The following is a 19,910-nucleotide window of genomic DNA, read 5'->3' as shown; positions in this document are numbered from 1 at the left end:
TAAAAGGGCCGGAACATATGTTTGAGTGACACTCGGTCGAGTGTTGTCAACGGCCACTTGGACTACACGTGACGAATGGCGAGTTCCAGCTAGTCAGTCAGACTCAACGGTGCTCCAGGTTGCAGTGCTCAACTAATCGTGGTGCTTTACTCATGGGCAGGAGGCTTCGTAAGAGTTGCAGAAGAATTAATCTATACCGCCTGCTGAATAGCCAATGACACCACTTTTCTATTCCTATTCCTTGCTGTTACCCTCTTTGATACCACGAAGTATCAGCCAACACGCACTGCCGAGCAAAAGACTGTAGATAACATTGATCGGCCTCATATTTCCTCTAATGGCTGTGATTGCCGTGATGACCTTGGGCAACAGTTGTACTACAGTGAATTCAAGGACACTTATCAACGTTTGATTTCTCCCTTAACCACACGGTCCCGGTACTTTCTGCAGCCAATTTATTCTGATCGTTCTTGCCGTTGCTTTTGCGGTGGCTTTCAGTCTACATCCTCAACTTGCCACCATCAGCTACCATGGGTCATCTGCCGTTATCTGACGTTTCGACTTCTTGAACTTTGCACCTGGTTGGGGTGCAATTTGTCTATGTTGTCTGTGGTATCGTTAGTATCAGCAATTCAGTTGCGATCACATTAGAAGCTGAAAGAGGGAACAGGAAATGAATACAGCCACTTTCCCTCCGAAGCTCAAGGCACGAATAGACCGGCGACAGTCCGTTGGGCGATTATATTACTTACGCCCAGAAATGCGCAAATTTGCATTGCTCAGCTGATTTGTTGCATCGCTCACCATCTGCCCAGAAACAGCAGATCAGTGGATCTTTCACACCATCGGGGATGTCTTCATGAAGCCATGCGCATAGTCCTTGTTCCGATTCTCGGCACTTAAAGTTGGGAGTGGACCACCACGGACAGACCACATCCGTCCGCCGTGGTTTGGTTTCATGAGTTCTCTGAGCCGAAATGTCGCTAGACAGCCTAGGCCAATGTGGCTCGTTCAAGGAATGCGGCGAGGCAGTAGAAAATGTATGACGCGGCCCCCTCGGAGGTTTGTCTGCGAGCCCCAGGTTCCTTTGTTTCCCATGTTAGCCTGGCACTGTGTATCATGTCAAAATGATGGGGAGAACTTGCCCAAACCCGTCAGTTAATCCGTTGGATGGTAATGACACAGGTGTGTCCTTGCCAAATACAGTAGAAGCAGTAGAGTTCTCCTCAGAATTAATAAGGGATACGATCTGCTCATGAGTAGACTCTGAGATGCGCCCAGTGCCAAGCAAGATCCCTAAACCCTGCATTCAAATCAGTTGTTATGAGCTAATGCTAGAGATATACTCCTTAGGATAACCCACTGTGTAGAATTGACTAAGGCCTCGGGAGACCATAATTTCGCGCTGGCGATCCATACTACAGGCTACTCTTAGGCAGTTGATAGACGGTGTGGAGTACGCCCCGAACCGTCCGGTCGGTAGTACAGCAGCTAGATGCGGCCCTTCAGATGGCTGCAGCCGGCAGGGAGCACCGGGTCAGGTGAATGGCAGCCTGGACACCAACCAACGGTCAAATGAGTTATCGCGGTCAAGGCCACATACCAATACCTGGAGATGACACGAGGTCATCCAGACAGACTGTTTGTGCCTGAAAGCTCTGACACTTCAGGATGGTCACAGACCGTTTAGTGCCCGTATGTCACATGACCTTGCTCCACTGAGCAACTTGCCGACTGGGCCGACCAGCAAGGGGGGGTTTAGCTTTGGATTGTTTGGCTTTATCAAGAGCGCTTTGTCCTCTTCGATAGCAAACAACGAAACGAAGCATTGGACAAGCGAAGGAGGGTGGTCCTGTGACACGCGGCTTCTACAGCCAATGTGCTCCCCCTTGCCTTGCTACTCCTTCCATGGCTTCAATTTTCATCCCTGTAGACCGGAATTTCGCCTCCGGCGTGTCCGGAAAATGACCAGCCAACACGGCCAACCCGGATTTACTGCATGTCGGGATCCTAAACAGGGACATACTTTTCATGCTTGTATCGCATCCCCGCGCAGCACGCATGTCTCGTTCATGGCTTCCGGGGATAAATTATTGCACTGGGTCGAATTCACCGGGGCGAACCTGAAGACATAATACAAATGAATGTTAATATTAGAGAAACTCAAGTTCTATCCAAGGAGCACAGTAGCGCTGAAGGCAGCAGCTGTGTGCTACCGGGTTGGTGTCTCACCAAAGACTATTTTACCGGACAGCATTAATATACAAGTATCCGTTTGCAACACTACGACGCAGGCTCAGCACCCTGAAGATAAATGCTGGGGAACAGTCCGCGCTGCCGAGCGACACTGCATTGGCTGTTCATTTCCAAACGCTGGCACTCTCTGTGCCCTCTCTTTTCCCCTCTTGGTACGTCTCGCTCAAGTTGTTATAGAGAGCCTTCACCCGTGAAACCTCCTCAGTCCACTTCTCGCGCTCGGTGCCATCCGGAATCTCTGCAACAAGGTCCGCAAAACTCTTCGCCGTAAAGAACTTATTTCTTCGGTTGTAAAGATCCCTCTTGCTGAGGCTCTCCTCCGTATCCCCTTCCACCTTCACACGAAAGACTTCCTCTAGAATCTGGATGTCATACGGAATGGCAAAAAGGTCTCGGCTGTCCTCGTAGGTGAAAAGGTAGTAGAAGTTGTCGAAGCCAGACCAGGTGATGCCACTAAGACACAGAGAGCACGGCTCGTGCGTGGCCACGAAGATGCAGTCTTTGGTATTTGGCCGTGGAGAGCCGTCTAGGACTGTCGGCGATGAAAAGAACTGCTGGATGCAGTTGATCTCGCCATGGAGCAGCGGGGAAACGCGCTCGTTGTTAGTGGCGATGGTTAGAGGTGCCAAGCTTGACTTTGATAGAATGGCGGCACCAAACAATTTGCTCCCAGACGAGACACCCTTAGCTGTCAACGGTACTACGTGATTCTCGATGATAGAAAGGAGGGCGCTCAGGAGACTGGACGGGTCATGGTGTTGAGCGGCCATGATTTGCAAACAGATCAAGGTACCGAATTATGCAGCGCAAAGACGAATGGTTTGGTCAATCTCAAGCTGGTCTAAAAGTGTTGGCTTAAAGCTATATCAGCCCCGAAGCGGAGTCTGCCGAGATACGCAGCCCGCTTTGCTTGGCCGGTGATCTCCGCTAGGTTGGGCCGAACACGGAGTACTATCTTCACTCGAGCCTGGATATACAGGCTACAAATTTCGACTTCCAGTGCTGAAGCTATCAATAAGATCTTTCAGCTTGATATTCTAAGAGGTTGAATGTCTATTCGACGTAATTTTGGAAGCCAAGTATGCCTTGTTCTTTAAGCGTTGACCACAACGAGAACAGTGATGCGGTAAACGAAGCATGAGGTTCAAAATTAGAAATCAATACTTCATTGAATTCAACTTACTCTCGTCTATGTTACAGGCGATTATCCCTTGCATTTTAATCCGGGTGGTGAGAGGTGAAACACCCCCTACGCCAAACTTAAGATAATCTGACGGGAGTGTGCTCACAATTTCCAGTGGGCTCATTGATTCTTACAGTTGCCCACTATAGCAGTGTACTCAGTGATAAATTAGACGTTGCTGAGTGAAGAATATCCGCCCGCCGTAGGAGACTGGTCATCAAGACAATTTATAGATAAACGATGAATGTGGTATTATGCACATTGTAGAGTAAATGCATCCAATCAGTATAGCCCTAATGATTACATCTTATTCAAGAGCATAGCCAACTATTAAGGCATAAATCAAGTCAAGATAGTGGCTTAGTATTATCTCTACCTTTGTGGCACACCCGCAGCGTAGCATAGCTGCTGCGAAGGCTACATTTCCTCCCACCTAAATTTAACACCATCCTCTTTCGACAAATGTATCTGCGTTGCGTTAGCATTGACGAACTGAATATATATCAGGCAAGACTTTACATACCTCGTCGTCACCGCCTGCAGTATTGCTTGCTGAAGCAGCACCGTGTGCTTTGAGTAGCTCGATTATCTCGGGCTTCCCCATGGCTATGGCTACGTCAAGTGGCAAAGTCCGCCCCGACTGGCTCACATTTGCTCCATGCTGGAGCAGTAATGCCACCGCATCCACATTTCCTATCTGCACCGCCTGTATGAGCGGCGAACGACCCTTCTCTTCGTCCATCAGGTTGGCATCAGCCCCATGTTTTAGCGCCATCCCCGCAAGTTTCCATAGCTTTCGTTCGAGTGCGTATGAGAGCAGGGTCGGCCTGCCGGATATCTTTGTCATACGCTGGTCCGGATCTGCCCCTTGTTTCAAAAGTAGTTCCGGTATCTTGAATCTCGCGTTGCCCGAAGTAACATCGACGCTGTCCCCAGCATTGGCCAAAGAGTGCTCCAGCGCCGTGACTCCCCACAAGTCCATCTTGTCACCTCGAGCCCCGTGGTTGAGGAGAATCTCAGCCAAAGCCTCCCGATTGGCGGTTGGTAATTTGGTATTTCGCAGAACAGTTGTAATCAAGTATGATCCATATATGTCCCGCGCATTGGGGTCAACCCCACGCTGCAGCAGAGCCTTTACAAGTTGGAGGTCGTCGTGGTCGACTGCAGTGACGAGCAATGACTTGCCAGACATGTCGCAGGCGTTGGGATCCGCTCCCATAGCAAGCAGCTCATGCACGAATTCATAGTGCTTCTGCTGCACGCAGATGTGGATAAGGGACGTGCCAGTCGCGTCGCTAGAGTCGGGCTTTGCACCGTGGCGGAGAAGTAAACGTACGACCTCGTCACGGTCTTCAACATTCTTGCGCTTCTGCATTGCCAGTATGACCAGAGGTCGCCCAGACATATCTTTAGTGGTGGCATCAGCGCCGTGCGACAGCAACAGCGCAATCCATTCCGGTGCCGTTTCGCCGGTTACCAGCGCCGTGAAGTATGGCTTGCCCCATTCGTCGCTCTGGTTGGCAGCGGCGCCATGTCTAAGGAGCAACTCAGCCATTTTTCTGTTTTCGGAATCAATTGCATGGAACAGAGGCGGTTTGCCTTCGCGGCCAGCATTACAGACGCAGTGGTCGGCCCCAGCCATCAGCAGCATCTGGACGGCGTCGAGCTGGCCACCAATTATGGCACATATGAGGGCAGTCTGGCCCTTTTCGTTTCGCCCGTTGATGTTGGCCCCCTCGCTAAGCAACGACCTTATCTGGACTACATTGCCCGTCATGGCAGCGTGACAGAGTGGCACTACTAAAGGCTCTGGCTTGGCCCGGAATGCGGCGGTGGCAGCCATAAATGGCCTTGCTAGAGAGCTAAGAAAGCCACTGGACGATTGGTTGTTGCTGCTGCTACTTCCACCGACGCCGTCGCCTGTGTCCGCTTCGCCGGAGCCAGTATTTGAGTAGACAGAAGTGGACGGTTCATGAAAAGGCGGAGGTAGAGCCTCTCTTGCAGCATATGCGGGAGGTCTCATGTCAAATGCATCTGGTCCCGAAGACTCAGTGTATCTGATGGTATCTGCATCTAGGAGTATACCGGCTGACCTTTCAGTATCTTGACACGCCGATGATACTGCGGCTAAGAGCAGTCTGGTGTCCTGGCCCCCGAGATGCGCTCGTTCACTCTGTGCAGAGCCGCTAAACACCGCGGCATGTTAACGAAACACTAATTGAAAGAGAGACAATGGTTTGATACTAACCTGGAGGCCAATTGCGTCGCAATGAAGAGGAGTCTCGCAGTCGACTCCGCGAACAACTCATACTGCATGATGACTGCCCTGTTGATTGCTTCTCTGGGTGTGCCCTTTGCGAGTCTCATAACCTGTTTGATGACTATGGATGCTGTGGCATCGCATTTTGACAGCTGGGTCGATAACGTTGCTTTAAATTCATCTGATAGAATCGAGTGCGGCTGTAGTGCTTCCTGTAGCGAGGCTGCATCATTGCTCAATTGTTGTAATTTTGTCGCTAATAATCGTAGGTTCTGCAACTCTGCTGTCTCGGCCTCATTAACCCTATCAACTAATATGTTCTCGATCTCCTCAGCTCCAGACGAGGCCTGTTTTGCCAGGCGCAAGCACGTTGCGATGAGAGCTGTCGCACCTGAATTGCTCATACTGAATTACGTCGAGAAGGGAGTCTATAATCAATAATTATAGTCTGTCCCACTCATCAGACTTAAAGTTGGTTAAAAGCTTGAGACCAAGGTGATGCTTATACAGCGTTTTAGGCAACAACAGAGGCCTCCAACGATGTTCCCTCCCCCAGTCCTAAAGCTTACGCAGCGGCTGACGCGTTGGGGAATCCTGCACCGCAGCAAGAATTGAACAAATAGAACCGCGGCAGCATGCCCCGCACCCTGGATAGGCTGCCCAATATCTGACGGCTAATAGTGACGACTATTGTCGTTGATCTGCCTGGATTCTACCATACCAACACCACTGGTGGAATCTTTAACACAGCGGTCCATGTTCTTCAGGCTATCAGAAATCTGAACAGCGTCCATGGCCAAGCCAACTGGTTTTGGAAATTGGGCCGGGCTGTTGGCTGCAGGTCCTGTTGCATGTCATGCAGCCGTACGGCACGGATGGAAATCTAGCCCATAGGTCATTCCTCTCCTTGTTTCTTTCCTTACCACATAGATCACAAACGGGCTGAACATACTACCGACTGAAATTATTCTCTATCTCTCAATTATGTCGCAAACAACTGCTCCCCAAGTCTCCAAGAGAGGACCTCCGGATACAATTGTCTGGCGCTTCAATAACGACCCTATGCCCAAAGTGTCGCACACAGGCGGATGCCATTGTGGTGTGGTTCGATTTCGGATTCAGCATGAGATTCTAACACGGCAGCCCGGTTATCATATCCCAGTGAAGATGTGCGACTGCAGCATATGCGGGCGTTTGGGCTACTTGCTGATATACCCACTGCGCGATGAGATCGAGTGGATTAGCGGAGAGCATGACATGGCAGAGTACAAATTCGCGACAGAGAGGAAGGTTCACAAATTCTGTAGCCGGTGTGGTAGCAGCATCTGCATGGACATGACAGGGTCTTGGAACTCGTGGGCAGGAGATGTCGTCGGCATGAACGTAAGTGGGATGTTTCCGGTGATGAACGTACGCTAACTGGACGACCATAGGTCCGTATGCTTGATGATTTCGATATTGAAGTGCTAAACCTCCATAAGAAGAACGGCAAAGATTTCGAGCCAGGTACATAGTGCAACGAGATGGATTATCCTTGGTTGTCCATTTACGTTAGTTACAATGAAGAGGCTTCGGTCACCGGGTTCAACGAATATAATATTTATTAGCAATGGCCCCATGCAGTCTCCCCATGTTGTGTCCAAACTGGCAAGGTGATCACCAAGGCCCTTTGCTGACTGTCGCTTTCGACAGTGTCCAAACGTCCGCATTTTGGAAGCAATACACTGAATTCGATTATGACTACTGGTCTCTAGATCGAACTTTGCGAGGCAATAGGCACACCATTCATTTCAAGCCCAGGTGGAACAGAATTCGACAGTTTAAATAAGGATATCTTGTTTGCATCTATGCTAGACGAAGCTAGCTTTTATGCCCGTCCCAGTGTGCCCCAATTCATCCCATCCCAAACGCCTTTTGCAATCGTGATCCGCGTCGACCTTTCGTTGGTTGATCCTACAGCAAGCTTATTTCTTCCACTGTCCAGCGTTCTCGACCCCCTTGGCAACATTGCTTGCTCCCCCTTCGATACCCGAGCCGACCGAGCCGATTGCATCGCCAACAGGCTTTCCAGCGGATCCGGTTGCGCCGGTGATAGTGTCGCCGACACCTCGGCCTGCCGCTCCGGTCACGTTTCCGACGGTTCTTGCAACGCCGCCAACGGCGTTACCAAGAGAGCTGGTGACGAACTTGGCTGCACCTGTGGCGCCCTGGTTCTGGTTGTTGTCAAGCGGCATCGTGGTGGTTGGTTTGCGCGTGGATTTTTGGCAGCGGATGTTGCAGGTGTTTTGGAATGCAGTTGTTGTCCTTGAGAATGGGTCTGTCAGGGTTTATATATCCCTTTGTTGAGCTGTACCGCCAAGGTGCCGATTCAAGTTCTCGACTTATGACGTCACAGGTCAATGCCAGTCCCTCACGCGCCATCCAGCCTCAGCCACGACCAAGCCCGGGTTTCTTGTTTTGGCGACCTCTATATCAAGATTTCAAAACGTTGCAAGTTGAGCCAGCCCGGTCTGGTGGCGTTCGTTGTCTATTATACTTTTCCCTCAGCGAATCGTGTCCATACAGAAATCGGCAGGCTTCGTAGGCAGCCCTTCTTTCTTTGGTTGACTGAGTTGGTATGACACAACCGGCAGAGGACTGCAGGATAAACCCAGTGGTGGACGCGCAAAAGCGCGGAGGGTGCTTCGCCAAATCGTCACAAACAGGTTTGAATTAGTTGATAAGTGCATAATGTGATTGGATATGGACGTATCCTATGTTTGCCGTAGGGAATTCTACTTCGCACTGGTGGTCTACGGTTAGTGCTACTCCTCCAATTTGCCTGATCAACACCAACAGAGGCTTGATCCAATCACTTTCGAAGCCATGAGTTGAAATCGCCACATGGTCTCAGTCACAGGACCTGGCTGAGGAATTCGGAAGAGCTTGATTGTACTGATCTGACTCTGACTTCTTTCCCACTTGTGTATCTCCAGTATTGATGAACTTCAAGTCAAATTTGGTCATCACCCTTGGAACAGTGACGTATATGCTTTAGGGATCAGATAAAGATTCCACCAGTTCAATAACTTGATGGTCAGGAAAGCTGCACTGTAGCGCTCAACCACGGTAACAACATTTTCGTTACGCTGCATATCGAATGGCGTCAGAACCTAGCCTATTCCAGCCGTCATTATCTTGCTGTATTCCATCATTACGCTTTTGTCTTGAATTGACAAGGGTGGTCCCCCAAACTTAGCAATTCAGCGCAAGTAGTGTTCGAGAATAGCAAGTTCGTAAACCGTCCGATCGCCAATCGCCATCGTGCCCACAACAAAGTATGCAATATCATGACAAGACGAACCGACATACAAAAGCTGCCAGTCAAGGAAGCACGGATTGCCTTCTTGGTCGATGAAATTGTTGCCGATGTGCGGATCCCCGTGTATAAGGCAGAGAACCATTGGGCTTTTCGTGGCATGATGCTTTTTATAGCTGCCACGGTCCGTTCCCGGTTCTTAATATTGTCCGGGATATGTGGACGGGCAGTGCCGAGTACCCCTAAGTCCCAGTTCATCGTAAGACAGAATAAAACTTGCTCATAGGTTGGGGTGAACCTAAGAAGCTCCTTCAAAGAAGTATTCCAAGTGTCTTATTACCAAATCGTTAGCCTGAAGACCATGAGACGATGTGTAGACCAGCCGGGACAACAACCTTCAGACTTTGGCTGTCACTGGAAAGGAAATCGGAATCGTAGGCTTACCAGCGTGCAGAGCTGCGAGCTGATCAACACCTGCCATGATTCGTTCCAGTGGCCAGGACTCTGAAGGGTGGGTGAATGTGCACCCGTTCAGACTGAGGTCGTCCATGACAAGTATGCCCTGTCGTGGTTCGGTGCTTGCGACAGCACCCCAGACCTTTGGCAGCCTCGGTCTAGGAATTTTCGGCGCTGCCGGTTGGAAAAATTACACTTCTCGCGTGTACATGATGAAAAGGATGTCGCCGTATGATTCCGTCATCGAAGGATTGAACGTGCCTTAGAGACAGAGATGTTTCGGGCAAGCAGTGTTTGCTTCATCATCATACGTGACTCTCACAAATACCTTACTTGCAGTTTCATTCAAGATAGTCGAAGTTACAGTAAATGACTTCACTCTTTGGCCTAAGACACTAGCGAGCCAGGAGGTTGAGATGCCCTCTGGGGTGGTGAGTGAGGTTTGGAGATAACCACTAGGCTTCATCGTGTTAGCCTTAGGATTTGATTCAGGGAGATTTTCGTTTTTGGGGGACAACCATAAAGTACGGCTGCTCCTTGCGTATTACAGAGTTTCGATAAGTTGGCTGGTCATCGTCTCTGTGCACATATATGTTCGCACGGTATTAGCGTCTGGCTATACTGATCATGTGAGCTCTGCAGCTAAAGTTGACCGATGTAGTTTCAGCCAATTCAGCCTGAGAAGTTGGTACCCTTTGCTGCACTTCTCCCTCGTTCAGTTGCCCGTTGGACCTTTTAAAGATGTAAAATCTTCGATATTATACTATTTGCGTCATGTGAATCTTTCGTTTTGCTTCCAGAGCTGCCGGGGAATTTTTGTGTCAATCGTCGGTAGTGCTTTGGTGTTGGATTATTATTGGCCACATGCAATCTGCTTCGCTCGTGACTTCTTCCTTGTATATATATTTGGAGAGCTGGTTTCAGATCAATCCTGATGAAATATAATGATTTGGTATTTGTAACCGATCAACGGCATTGATCGTGGTCGGCTTTACAAGTAGTTGTTGTAGCTTGCCGTTGCTTAATGGTAGATGACAGTTCTGGAGCATATAGCGCGCCAGCAGTGGCCTCTGATTGCACGCGGAATAGTATTTAGCCAGGAGCTTTGCGATGCCCGTTGTGCATTGGAGCTATGTATTGTGAAGCAAGTATAGGGTTGCCAGACTGGACTGCTTGCACTATCGAATGTCGCCTGGAGCATCGTGGCGCTACCGCGGACAACTGAGCACAAGTGAAGACATGAATATCGACGGCTTTCGTCCAATCAATATATTATCGGTCCTAAGCCTACTGCAAGATGTACAAGCAGTGGTTAGCACCGTTGCGGAGCATTTCGCCCGCTTTAGGCATGTGTTCCTTCGTTGTTTTACCCCACACAGACGGCCATCCTTTAGCGTGGAAGCGACGTCATGTCCATGCTGTGGGGGAATATGCCTTCGACTCAGGATGCAGAACTCTAAGTAACGTACAGTCGTTATCAAACTCTATTATCCACACTTTTGGCAGAAATTCACCTGACGCATCATGGATGAACGGGCCCAACTCCTAGAGTCGAACGTGTCCCACGCGGCTAACGTCCTGTCGCGCAAGACTCGGGACAATGTGAAGGTGAGTTGGTACCATCAGAGGGCGGCAAGGCCCTTGTACATCCTGCATATTCCGAGACAAAACAAGGTTGCGAACGTGTGCTTAGGCCGGCATGTCTTTCCTGGATATCTTTCGAAGCGGACTCATCGCACCCAACGAGACTACTTACGGGTCGCTGTCGATTCTACTGAACGAAGACGACCCCGACCGCAAAGACAGACTGACTGAACAGTGGCGGGATCACAAGCTCCAAGAGCTTAACTTCATTGGCATTGTGGTAAGCACCCTGGCTGTTTCCTACCAAGGCCGTCTATATGCTTTTCTGAACTTGACGCCGAATAACAACAGGGTGCTCTCCTTGCTGGGGTTCTGACAAGCACGGGCAGCTGGCCAACTGTCCTTGCCAACGGCAACCGCCAGCCGTGGGCAGTGAGGGCATTCTGGTTCAGCGGCGTCATATTTGCGCTCTTTTCGGTCCTTATTGCCGCTCAGCAGACCCTGCGACTCCATCGCCTCAGCGGCCATCGTGATGGGCTTGTGTATATCAGAAGCTGCATGTCCGGACGGGTCGATCATAATGGACAAGTCAAGCCTCGGCGGGCCCAAGTATATGCCTGGCAGGCGAGTATCGTGCTGCTGACGGCTGCCGTCCTTTGCATGGTCATTGGCATCACGATCCTGGTCTGGATCAGTACCAACTGGGGCCCCTACAAGAATCCCCGGGAGCAATGGTGGGACGAGAACGCCAAGGTATGAGAGCCAACTGATACCGACCAAAAAACCGATGCTAATGAGAAACAGCTCGCTGTCACCTTCACGGTCGTGCTGATTGTAACAGTAACTATTTTCCTGGTTGCGCAAGCTTCTCTTGCAGTTGGCTTCAGCAACTCGGATGACCGATGAGAAGCATGCAGCTGTGCACTGCGAATGGCTTTAAAGGAAATAGATTTCCCCAGACGTGGGCAACAGCTACATTTTGCAGATATTTAATTCAAACCCTGAGAGAAGCATCGCAATTGACAGAAAAGACAAAGCTGCCCAGTGCTGGATCGGATATGTGATAGTTTAACATCGAGCACGGTGAGTGACAGCTAAGTATCGAGTACTACCAAGTGATGGAGAATTATGAGCTGATGGTATCCCTCCAAACTAGGGCGAAGTTGGTTATCAAGGTCCTTGCTTCGATGCACCCGGAGTATTATGCTATACATTTGCTTACATTAATTATCTAAGTACTGTTCCAGAACATAAGGTATCGGTCTTAAATGATCAGGCTGCTGGCGAGTAGTCCTCCGATGAGGGACAGGACGCTGACGCCAACGTTGGATCCCATGCTACCTGCTGTGCCTGAACCAGTCGGGCTACTTGAAGCGCTGCTGCCAGTTCCGCTAGCTCCACCAGTACCGGTGGTCGAGCTCTGCACATTCGTGGTCTGCAAGACACTAACTAGAGCGTTCAATACACTCAGTTGCGTACCGGCGTTGGAGTCATCCTGGAACTTGCCGTCGGCCCATTGGTATCCACACATACGGCCATTGTCACCGCCCGTGCATGTTGACGCGGCGGCCTTTGCGCTGCTCTTCAATACCGGGAGAATCTTGGCAGCTGTGTAAGGGGCTACTCTCGTGGTTGTGCTCAGCGATCGGTGAAGGATACCTAAGTGAGGTCAGTATGGAGAGCATTATCGGGAATGGGCCAGCTCGCACCCTTGTAGAAGTACATATCCTTATTGCAATTGCCATTCTTTTCGCACGAGACTTCGGTTGCGACCCCGCCAGGAAAGAAGAGCTCGATGGTTCGATCAACGAGCCCATCGAGGCGTGTCTTCCAGGTGTCGTCGCCAGTCTAAAGTTAATCAATATCAGGCTTCATTCTGGGGTACAGGGTAGAGCGTCGGATCAATAAAAAAATTTACATACTTTGTTGTACATGTACGCCGCGCCTTCCAGTAGAGTGCCAGCATTGCTTGAGAATTGGAATTTGTTGGGATCTTCGCATTTGATTTGCTGTTTATCGGACGATCAGCTGAATATTTCAGCCCGGTTTGGTCAGTGGCAACCTACATCTATACCATCGTAGACTTCATAGTCGTCCGTCACAAGGCCTAGGCTAGATAAAGCGTCGTATGTCTTGCTGGCCGTGTCTGCAAACGTTTGATTGTTGGTGACGTGAGCCAAGCGAGCTCCCAGGTTGAAAAACAATGCATTAGATAATGCTGGGGCAGCACGTCAGCATGGTAGTTCCATGAGTGAACATTGATCAGTGTTAAAAACATACTGTTAACGTAGTTATACCCATTGTTGAAGGCAAATAGCTGCCATCTTAGCACACCAGAGCAGTTGCCCTCACCCGATAGTAGGCGGGCCGCTTGTTCGTCGAAAACATTCTGGGCCAACGTCAACCACTGAGGTTTGTCTGACCCAGCGTCTGCAAAACCGCTCTCCTTCGCAATAATTGCTGCGTGCGCCCAGAAGCCTTGATCATCATTGCCTGCGGTAGCAGTCCAGTTTGCGGGCAGAAAATCGGCGTTCTCGCCAGTCTGAAATTGCAGGCCTTCCGAGATGACGCTATCGTACTTGTTTTCGCCGGTGTGTGAGCGTAACTCGATCAGCGAAGCCCACAGTTCTCCGCCAGTCCACCAATAATAGCCCTCCGGATCATTGGAAGTGGGAGGACCGGGTAGAATCCCGACAACGGCACCCGGCTCATCGCCGTGGTAGAAGGAAGACATGAGATCATCGGCGACTTGAGCAGCCGCAGCCTTGACAGAGTCTATGGTATGGCACTGTTAGCCCTCAAATTCAGCCTCGAGTACACGATGACAACCAACCTTGATTGTCAATGTCCACAGTGATGGCAGCCAAGACGGCCGGGGTGGAGAGGAGCAGCTGCTGAAGCAGCCCCGGCGACAATTTCACCATGCTGAATCGACTAGTGATAGAACACTCCTGAGCGTGGGTCTAGGCGGGATAAGGACGGCTAGAGAAAGGAGCGAAAGTACACGCGAGAAAAATTATATGTAGTTGCAGGAAATGTAACGAGAGACGTGACCAAGGGTTGAAGCGGTAGCTAGCTACAGTAAAGTCCGCGATGCCAACACGCTAAAATAAGGCCGAGATCATCCCAATAATAGACGTCCAACGTCTTGGAAAACGAACGCAGCCTGGTACTTAAGTAAGGGGTGTGACAGCTTGGCACCGGGTGCCTGCGTGAGATTCGTATCCATCAGGCCAGTCGGCTGTGCCGCTAATGAAATTTGAGGCGAATCCTTCGAGCCACAGTAGCGTGCCAAGGCACTGGGCATTCCCGGGGCATTTTAGGCTTAAATTACGTAAAAGTTCTTTGACTGGTGTTTCCAGAATAATATGAGACAGCTATTACTATCATAGCAGGCAGCATTCATCCACAGCTCTTCTTGTCAGTGCATCACTGGTCCATTGGGTGTGTGTACATCACGTAAATTTTGGGATGGGCTCTGGGCTTGCAGTCAGCATTGGAAGCTCAGTTGAGCTGCAGCTGCCGACAGCGCAGCGCCAGCTGCCTGAAGACTCCCCTTTCGACCACGCATCGTAAGAATCGATTAATGTGTCAGAACTGCAGGCCCGTCAACTCCAGGACCATGCCGCTGGTTAGCAGGTTGTGCTCGGAATACCGTTGAGACTCAGTAATCTACTACGCGTTGACACGGACCAGTTCCCATACATAGAAGCAAAAAGCACTGACCAGTCCTTATTTGTGAAGGGAGGCCGGTAATAGCGAAGGAAATAGAGACGATTTTAGGGATAGGGAGAAGTTCTGTCCCTCTGATTGGACATTTTTGGTACTTGGTCCGTGTCAACGTGTATCTAGATTACTACTGAGTTTCAACGGTACCGGTGCAGAGGAGGAGGACCTTGGCGCCAAGCGTCCGAGATCGTGTTCGGAATCTTCAACATGTACGGATCCGTCTGGGAATCGCATGAGGTGGCTGCAAAAGACACCAAAGTCATGTCAATCGAAGTGATTTAGACCACGGACAGCAGAGTGCTGAGTTATACATAATGATCGAGTCTTGGCAGTAGAGATACCTGTGCTCTAGTCCTACAGTCTTGTCACTGCCCAGTATTGCACCCAAACTATTTGTAAGTGGTGGTATTAAGTCCCCTTTCCATCTCCCATGTAGTGTATTGATATGCCCCGGGGTGGCGCCAGGGGATGAATTCATGCTACTTTGAGTCTGCCAATATACGGATATGGCTCGGGAACATGCCTAATGTCACAATGATATGCAAAAGGCTTCAACCTCGACTCTATGCTGTATGGTGATCGGCTGGTTAGTTCAGGTGTGCTCACGAGTCTGATTTCAATGTAGAGTACGTTTTCTCCCAAGTTAGACTCTTGCAATTGCGAGACGCTGATGTCCTAGTTCAACGGTCCATCAATCCATCAGCATGATTAAAACGATACCAAAGAACACATTAGGCGATGCATTCCCCCTAGTACAAGCAAGGTGGATCTTAACCCAGGAGGAGTATCTGTGCAGCCGGAACACTAGAGGTTAGAACCTGTATGTATAGAGGTGTTTATATCTTCAAACCATCCAGGATCCATGGTAGGCAAGTAAATATTGTGGATCGGGTGGCCACGGAACGTAAATCCGGACAATGGCTGGCTCATATCTCATGCCAGCCCACCGAGGCAAATAAGTCCTCCATTGACGGGCAATATGATATCGGGTTGACGGCGGGCGGGCAGGAAGGATGCTGCGTCCAATGCACCAAAATGGGATCCTTCCTGGAGCCGCCGTTACAGCATTGCTGGAGCGTTGCGGTTTCCACGCGGTGAGAGCAACAAACAAATCAGCAAGACGAGCCGGCGAAGGCGAGACATCGCTTCGCGGACACGCTGCTTGCGCCTCTGGTTACTGTGCTGACCGCGAAACCACGCACTACGGATCCCGATCAACAATGGAGGATTGGGACGAAGTCCAGTGCGAACCAGACCGTGGTGACGAACTCAACCAAGATCAGAACCCTACCCGAGACTTCTCAACTACACGCCTGATCAAACAGACCCTCCTCATCCTGCACACTCTGCTTGTCGGAACTTTGCGCGGCTTCGTTGGACTCGCCATCATCCACGCGGAGGCGTGGGTTAGCATCGTCAGCATTTGGAGTCGCTTCGTCTTCTTTCAGCTATGTCGCTACGTCCTGCGGATCATTGGGGCTCGCCTCCATCGCGGCCGCGTCGATTGAGCATCCTCTCCCGCAGGAAAACACCAGTATCGAGGACCTTGCCTCAGCATCCAGACCCTGTTCCGTTCCATCCCACCAACCAACAGGCTTCGTCAACCCGACGAATATCAGCAAGCTACTCCATGGACGAGCCTCCCTTTTGCCAACCGAGTGTTGCCACTTCAAATTTGACGGCGTCCAAGATCCCCGCATCCCGCACATATGGTGAACTACCCGCCATCTACACGGCGATGCGTCACTCACGCAAGGCAACACCAACAAGAATACCCCTCCCCGAGCCCTCCACAGCAACGACCTACACCACCGCCATGGTTCCTCCGCACGGCCCTCTGAATGATGAGAACCTACCCCCGGCCCAGGCACTCGGCAGTCTTCAACATAAACACAAGAACAGCATCGACATAGCTGCTGCTAAGCTTCGTGGTAAATCCAAGCTGAGGCCCCTCGCTCCACTGCCTAAGTCCAGCACCCTGAATGTGCTTTCTAACTTGACGGCTTCCATATCCCGCACTTCGCTGTCCAAATTCAGTAGATCAACATCCATCTCGTCCACTGCCGAGTCCGAACCTCGAACTAGCATTGCATCAAGCTCTTCGGTAAGGCTACCGGGGGTGAACGCGAGCAACCCCTTGCAGATCTCTACAGCTCAGCCATCAGCATACTGGACTGGTCGGTTCATGGCCTTGCAGGACAGATTCCGCAATGAGATGATGTTACCGGAGAACATGACGACCCTTATCACAGCTCACGCCGAGCGGTCGATCGTCCCGGATTGTGCGTCTAAACCGTCGTCATCTCACGTGCCTGCATCCTCATCTAACCCCAGCCTTGTGCGGTCCAAAGCCAGAAAGCCGAAGCACTCGTCATCAAATGCGGCAAACAATGCTAAGCTCCGATCAAGGCTTGCACAAGAAAGCCTGGATGCAGCACGTCTTGAGGACGAAGATAACAGGGCACGCAGGGTCTTCCTCCATCTCGAGGCCATGTGTACTACGAGCGAGGCCAAGCGGAGCTTGCACGCCTGGCAGCAGAGCTATGCAAGGCGCATGGGCAGGGAAGAACTCCTTCCTCGAGGAGGTACCATGGATGACAAGGGCTGGGTTGGTCGCTTCCTGGGACGAAACAGCCACGACGAGAGCAAGAGAAGCAGCGTCTCGACAGTGTTTTAAAGCCATCCAATACGACTGGGGCATTCTATGGCAGAGATAGGGAAAGAGTATCGCAGAACAGATCGCATATGGCTATGTGGAAATAGCAAGGACAGGGGTTGTACGATACGGAGAGGACAGCATCTGTATTACTCGGGTTTGATGGCCCCATGTAAAATCATGGTACACTAGAACCATGGGAATAGGCATATATATGCAGTAGTGAGAAACGAGGAATGGACTTGTATGTCACAGAATTATGCCTTGCTGCTTCTGAAGATAGTCAATCGATTCGTAATTGTGGCAAACTAGGCAGCCATTGGAGGCCTTTGATCAGTACGATTCTCGATAGCCAACATTTTTTGTAGTCCTTTGAGCATTCCATTCATCTATGGGTTTTCTATGTGGGAGGTATCTCGATCAATGACGGTGGCAAATGGGCATTCAAGACATTGACTTAGATCTGCAGTGGGAACATGCCGACTACATCGTGAGTGCGTCTCGCTGAGCCATTGAGGTTCTCTGGGGTCCAAATGTACTTCAACTGCCAGGCAACTAGGTGCCCTATTTCATTCGGCAAGCGTTGATTGGCCACGCAATGGATCAACCATCATCTCAGTCCTTGGCCCAGGGGGCTTTTGTGATCGTAATCTGCGCGTCTGTGGAACCGGCCGGCTGTGCAGGAGGTCTTGCCGAAGTCTGGGAACCTGCCCATGGCGCGCGTGTCGTCGGCAATTGCGTAGCATTGGGAGGAGGGGCTCGCATGGTAGGCTGGCCTGCCCACGGCGCCTGCGTCGAGGGTGGGTTATTCCCTGGCTTCGCCCAAGGAGCAGCAGTTCCGGCTCCAGTACCGGGCGCATTCTTTATGGCGGCGGCAGCGATAGGCTGGTTGACCATGTGTACGGACTGCTGTGGCGGCTTCGCGTTGGGGTCTCTATCCCAGGAAAGGAGAGACCCGAAAGGGAGATGTTGCACTACGGGGAACTTTGAAAGAACCTCGCCGTTGAACATCTTCATCATGCCCTATCCGATTTGTCAGTAAATGATGCCCCGAAGGCTCAACGATGGAGTCCTCACCGAGTTGATTTTGCCCCAGCCAAGTTTGACCTGTGACAAGGAGTGTAGTACGGAGCTGTGTTCCCCAAAGGGCCCCGTCTTGACGTCGTAGATGAACCCAACAGCAGAGAAATACATGTTTGTTCCCCGGTAGTCTTCAACACGCTCCGCCTTGGAAACGGAGTCCAGCTTAGGTGCTCCGAACCGAGACCCTTCGGAGGGCATCTCTTCATCCTCTGTAATCGCCTTCGTCAGCTGTGCAGAGCCGTAGATGTAGGGCTGGAAGGAGTGGTCGTCCAAGCCCCAAACGCCGTGAGACCCCGCAGGCTCCAGTGTGTAGGTTAGGATGAGTTTACGGATGACTCGCAGGTATGGTTCGAAGATGCCAAGGATGATGTCTCGCTCTATTTCCCCGCCCTGTGTGCCATCTTGGAACGCGCCGAGCTTCCATAACCCGATGAGAAAGGCGAGAAAGCTCAGCTCATGGCCGGTGCCGTAGTCCAGTCTTTGAGGGCTGCCGAAGGACCCAAGCAGATAAGCCCCGAGCTCGTCTGCGGCCGTGGCACCAGTTCCTTGTTGGGAGCCAAAGTCCAACACCGACTCGGGGAGATACTCTCGGAGCAGAGTTGAGATCCTGTCCTCAAGTAGCTTATACCACTGGCGAAAGCTCACGTTTCCAAAACGCCTAGGGCCGGTATCCGGCGGGGCCTCGCTGATATACGATTCTATCTTGGCCAGCATCTGCTGGAGTCTTTTCACCGACTCAACCGGCTCGGACTCGTATTTTGAGCCAATATCAAAAGTCTGCACTTTTTCCTTGCCGTCTTCAGTCTTTACCTTCCTAGGGCACATGGCCCGGTTGAGTTGCAGGACAAATATGCCGATATCTCTGTACGCCTTGGAGACGAGGAAGTCGGACACATCAGGGCCCTCGTTGATCCGTTTGCTGGGCTTGGCGAATTCATGAGGTGTGGATGGATCGAGGGTCTCGAGTGTTGTGAAATGCGGCCCTCCACGTGGTGCTTGGGCGCGAGGCGGCTCCATGGCGATGTTGGAGCTGTTGCTTGCCTACCTCGCGGTCTTGTTTCAGGGAAGCAGCAGACACCGAGGTACTGCCTATGAAACCTTGCCTGGATGTAAGTTGGGTTGAATTGGACTTGTTACGAAGGCAAGCTCCTTTGTTCACCGGCTCTGCGTCTGCTCTCTGTCCTGGCTCTTAGTTGTCATCAGAGTTTCGGGAAGTTGCATGTGCCGCCATCCCACCAGCTTTAGTGAAGCTTCACGGGCTGGCAATGTGCCCCACGCTGGCCCAAACCCCCACCATGGCGCACAGACAGCGATGTGGGTGCAACGCTGGCACGTGGGTCTCATCGGCCAGTCATCACGTGCGTACGTGCGCCGCGTCTTTGTTGTACCCGGCTGCGCAATGCTC

The 19,910-nt window shown here is 51.1% G+C and overlaps 9 protein-coding genes across 9 annotated transcripts; 4 read left to right on the top strand and 5 right to left on the bottom strand.

The window, feature by feature from the left end:
• Positions 1-2,360: 2,360 nt before the first annotated feature.
• Positions 2,361-3,026, bottom strand: JN550_004610 (uncharacterized protein; the record flags this gene model as incomplete). Its single annotated transcript, XM_049316145.1, has 1 exon — positions 2,361-3,026. The coding sequence occupies one exon, from the start codon at positions 3,024-3,026 to the stop codon at positions 2,361-2,363; it is 666 nt and encodes a 221-aa protein (XP_049173231.1).
• Positions 3,027-3,856: 830 nt separating this feature from the next.
• JN550_004609 (uncharacterized protein) lies at positions 3,857-6,103 on the bottom strand (the record flags this gene model as incomplete). Its single annotated transcript, XM_049316144.1, has 3 exons — positions 3,857-3,907; positions 3,963-5,625; positions 5,688-6,103. 3 exons carry the CDS (start codon positions 6,101-6,103, stop codon positions 3,857-3,859), a joined length of 2,130 nt encoding a protein of 709 aa, XP_049173230.1.
• A 763-nt stretch (positions 6,104-6,866) lies between these two features.
• Positions 6,867-7,213, top strand: JN550_004608 (uncharacterized protein; the record flags this gene model as incomplete). Its single annotated transcript, XM_049316143.1, has 2 exons — positions 6,867-7,082; positions 7,133-7,213. 2 exons carry the CDS (start codon positions 6,867-6,869, stop codon positions 7,211-7,213), a joined length of 297 nt encoding a protein of 98 aa, XP_049173229.1.
• A 450-nt stretch (positions 7,214-7,663) lies between these two features.
• JN550_004607 (uncharacterized protein) lies at positions 7,664-7,933 on the bottom strand (the record flags this gene model as incomplete). The annotated part of the gene is made up of 1 exon (XM_049316141.1): positions 7,664-7,933. The coding sequence occupies one exon, from the start codon at positions 7,931-7,933 to the stop codon at positions 7,664-7,666; it is 270 nt and encodes an 89-aa protein (XP_049173228.1).
• A 3,044-nt stretch (positions 7,934-10,977) lies between these two features.
• On the top strand, positions 10,978-11,943 carry JN550_004606 (uncharacterized protein; the record flags this gene model as incomplete). Its single annotated transcript, XM_049316140.1, has 4 exons — positions 10,978-11,061; positions 11,147-11,317; positions 11,389-11,790; positions 11,842-11,943. The coding sequence occupies 4 exons, from the start codon at positions 10,978-10,980 to the stop codon at positions 11,941-11,943; spliced, it is 759 nt and encodes a 252-aa protein (XP_049173227.1).
• Positions 11,944-12,301: 358 nt separating this feature from the next.
• JN550_004605 (uncharacterized protein) lies at positions 12,302-13,961 on the bottom strand (the record flags this gene model as incomplete). The annotated part of the gene is made up of 6 exons (XM_049316139.1): positions 12,302-12,696; positions 12,747-12,885; positions 12,960-13,046; positions 13,104-13,255; positions 13,318-13,812; positions 13,871-13,961. The coding sequence occupies 6 exons, from the start codon at positions 13,959-13,961 to the stop codon at positions 12,302-12,304; spliced, it is 1,359 nt and encodes a 452-aa protein (XP_049173226.1).
• A 1,818-nt stretch (positions 13,962-15,779) lies between these two features.
• JN550_004604 (uncharacterized protein) lies at positions 15,780-16,274 on the top strand (the record flags this gene model as incomplete). The annotated part of the gene is made up of 1 exon (XM_049316138.1): positions 15,780-16,274. The coding sequence occupies one exon, from the start codon at positions 15,780-15,782 to the stop codon at positions 16,272-16,274; it is 495 nt and encodes a 164-aa protein (XP_049173225.1).
• Positions 16,275-16,396: 122 nt separating this feature from the next.
• Positions 16,397-17,443, top strand: JN550_004603 (uncharacterized protein; the record flags this gene model as incomplete). The annotated part of the gene is made up of 1 exon (XM_049316137.1): positions 16,397-17,443. One exon carries the CDS (start codon positions 16,397-16,399, stop codon positions 17,441-17,443), a length of 1,047 nt encoding a protein of 348 aa, XP_049173224.1.
• Positions 17,444-18,037: 594 nt separating this feature from the next.
• On the bottom strand, positions 18,038-19,522 carry JN550_004602 (uncharacterized protein; the record flags this gene model as incomplete). The annotated part of the gene is made up of 2 exons (XM_049316136.1): positions 18,038-18,445; positions 18,500-19,522. 2 exons carry the CDS (start codon positions 19,520-19,522, stop codon positions 18,038-18,040), a joined length of 1,431 nt encoding a protein of 476 aa, XP_049173223.1.
• Between the last annotated feature and the right edge of the window lie 388 nt (positions 19,523-19,910).

This window comes from Neoarthrinium moseri (genome assembly GCF_022829205.1).
Source record: "Neoarthrinium moseri strain CBS 164.80 chromosome Unknown scaffold13_Wmoseri_CBS_16480, whole genome shotgun sequence".
NCBI lineage: Eukaryota > Fungi > Ascomycota > Sordariomycetes > Amphisphaeriales > Apiosporaceae > Neoarthrinium > Neoarthrinium moseri.
The sequence above is the reverse complement of the archived record's forward strand: the minus strand, read 5'-3'. Positions and strand labels throughout refer to the sequence as shown.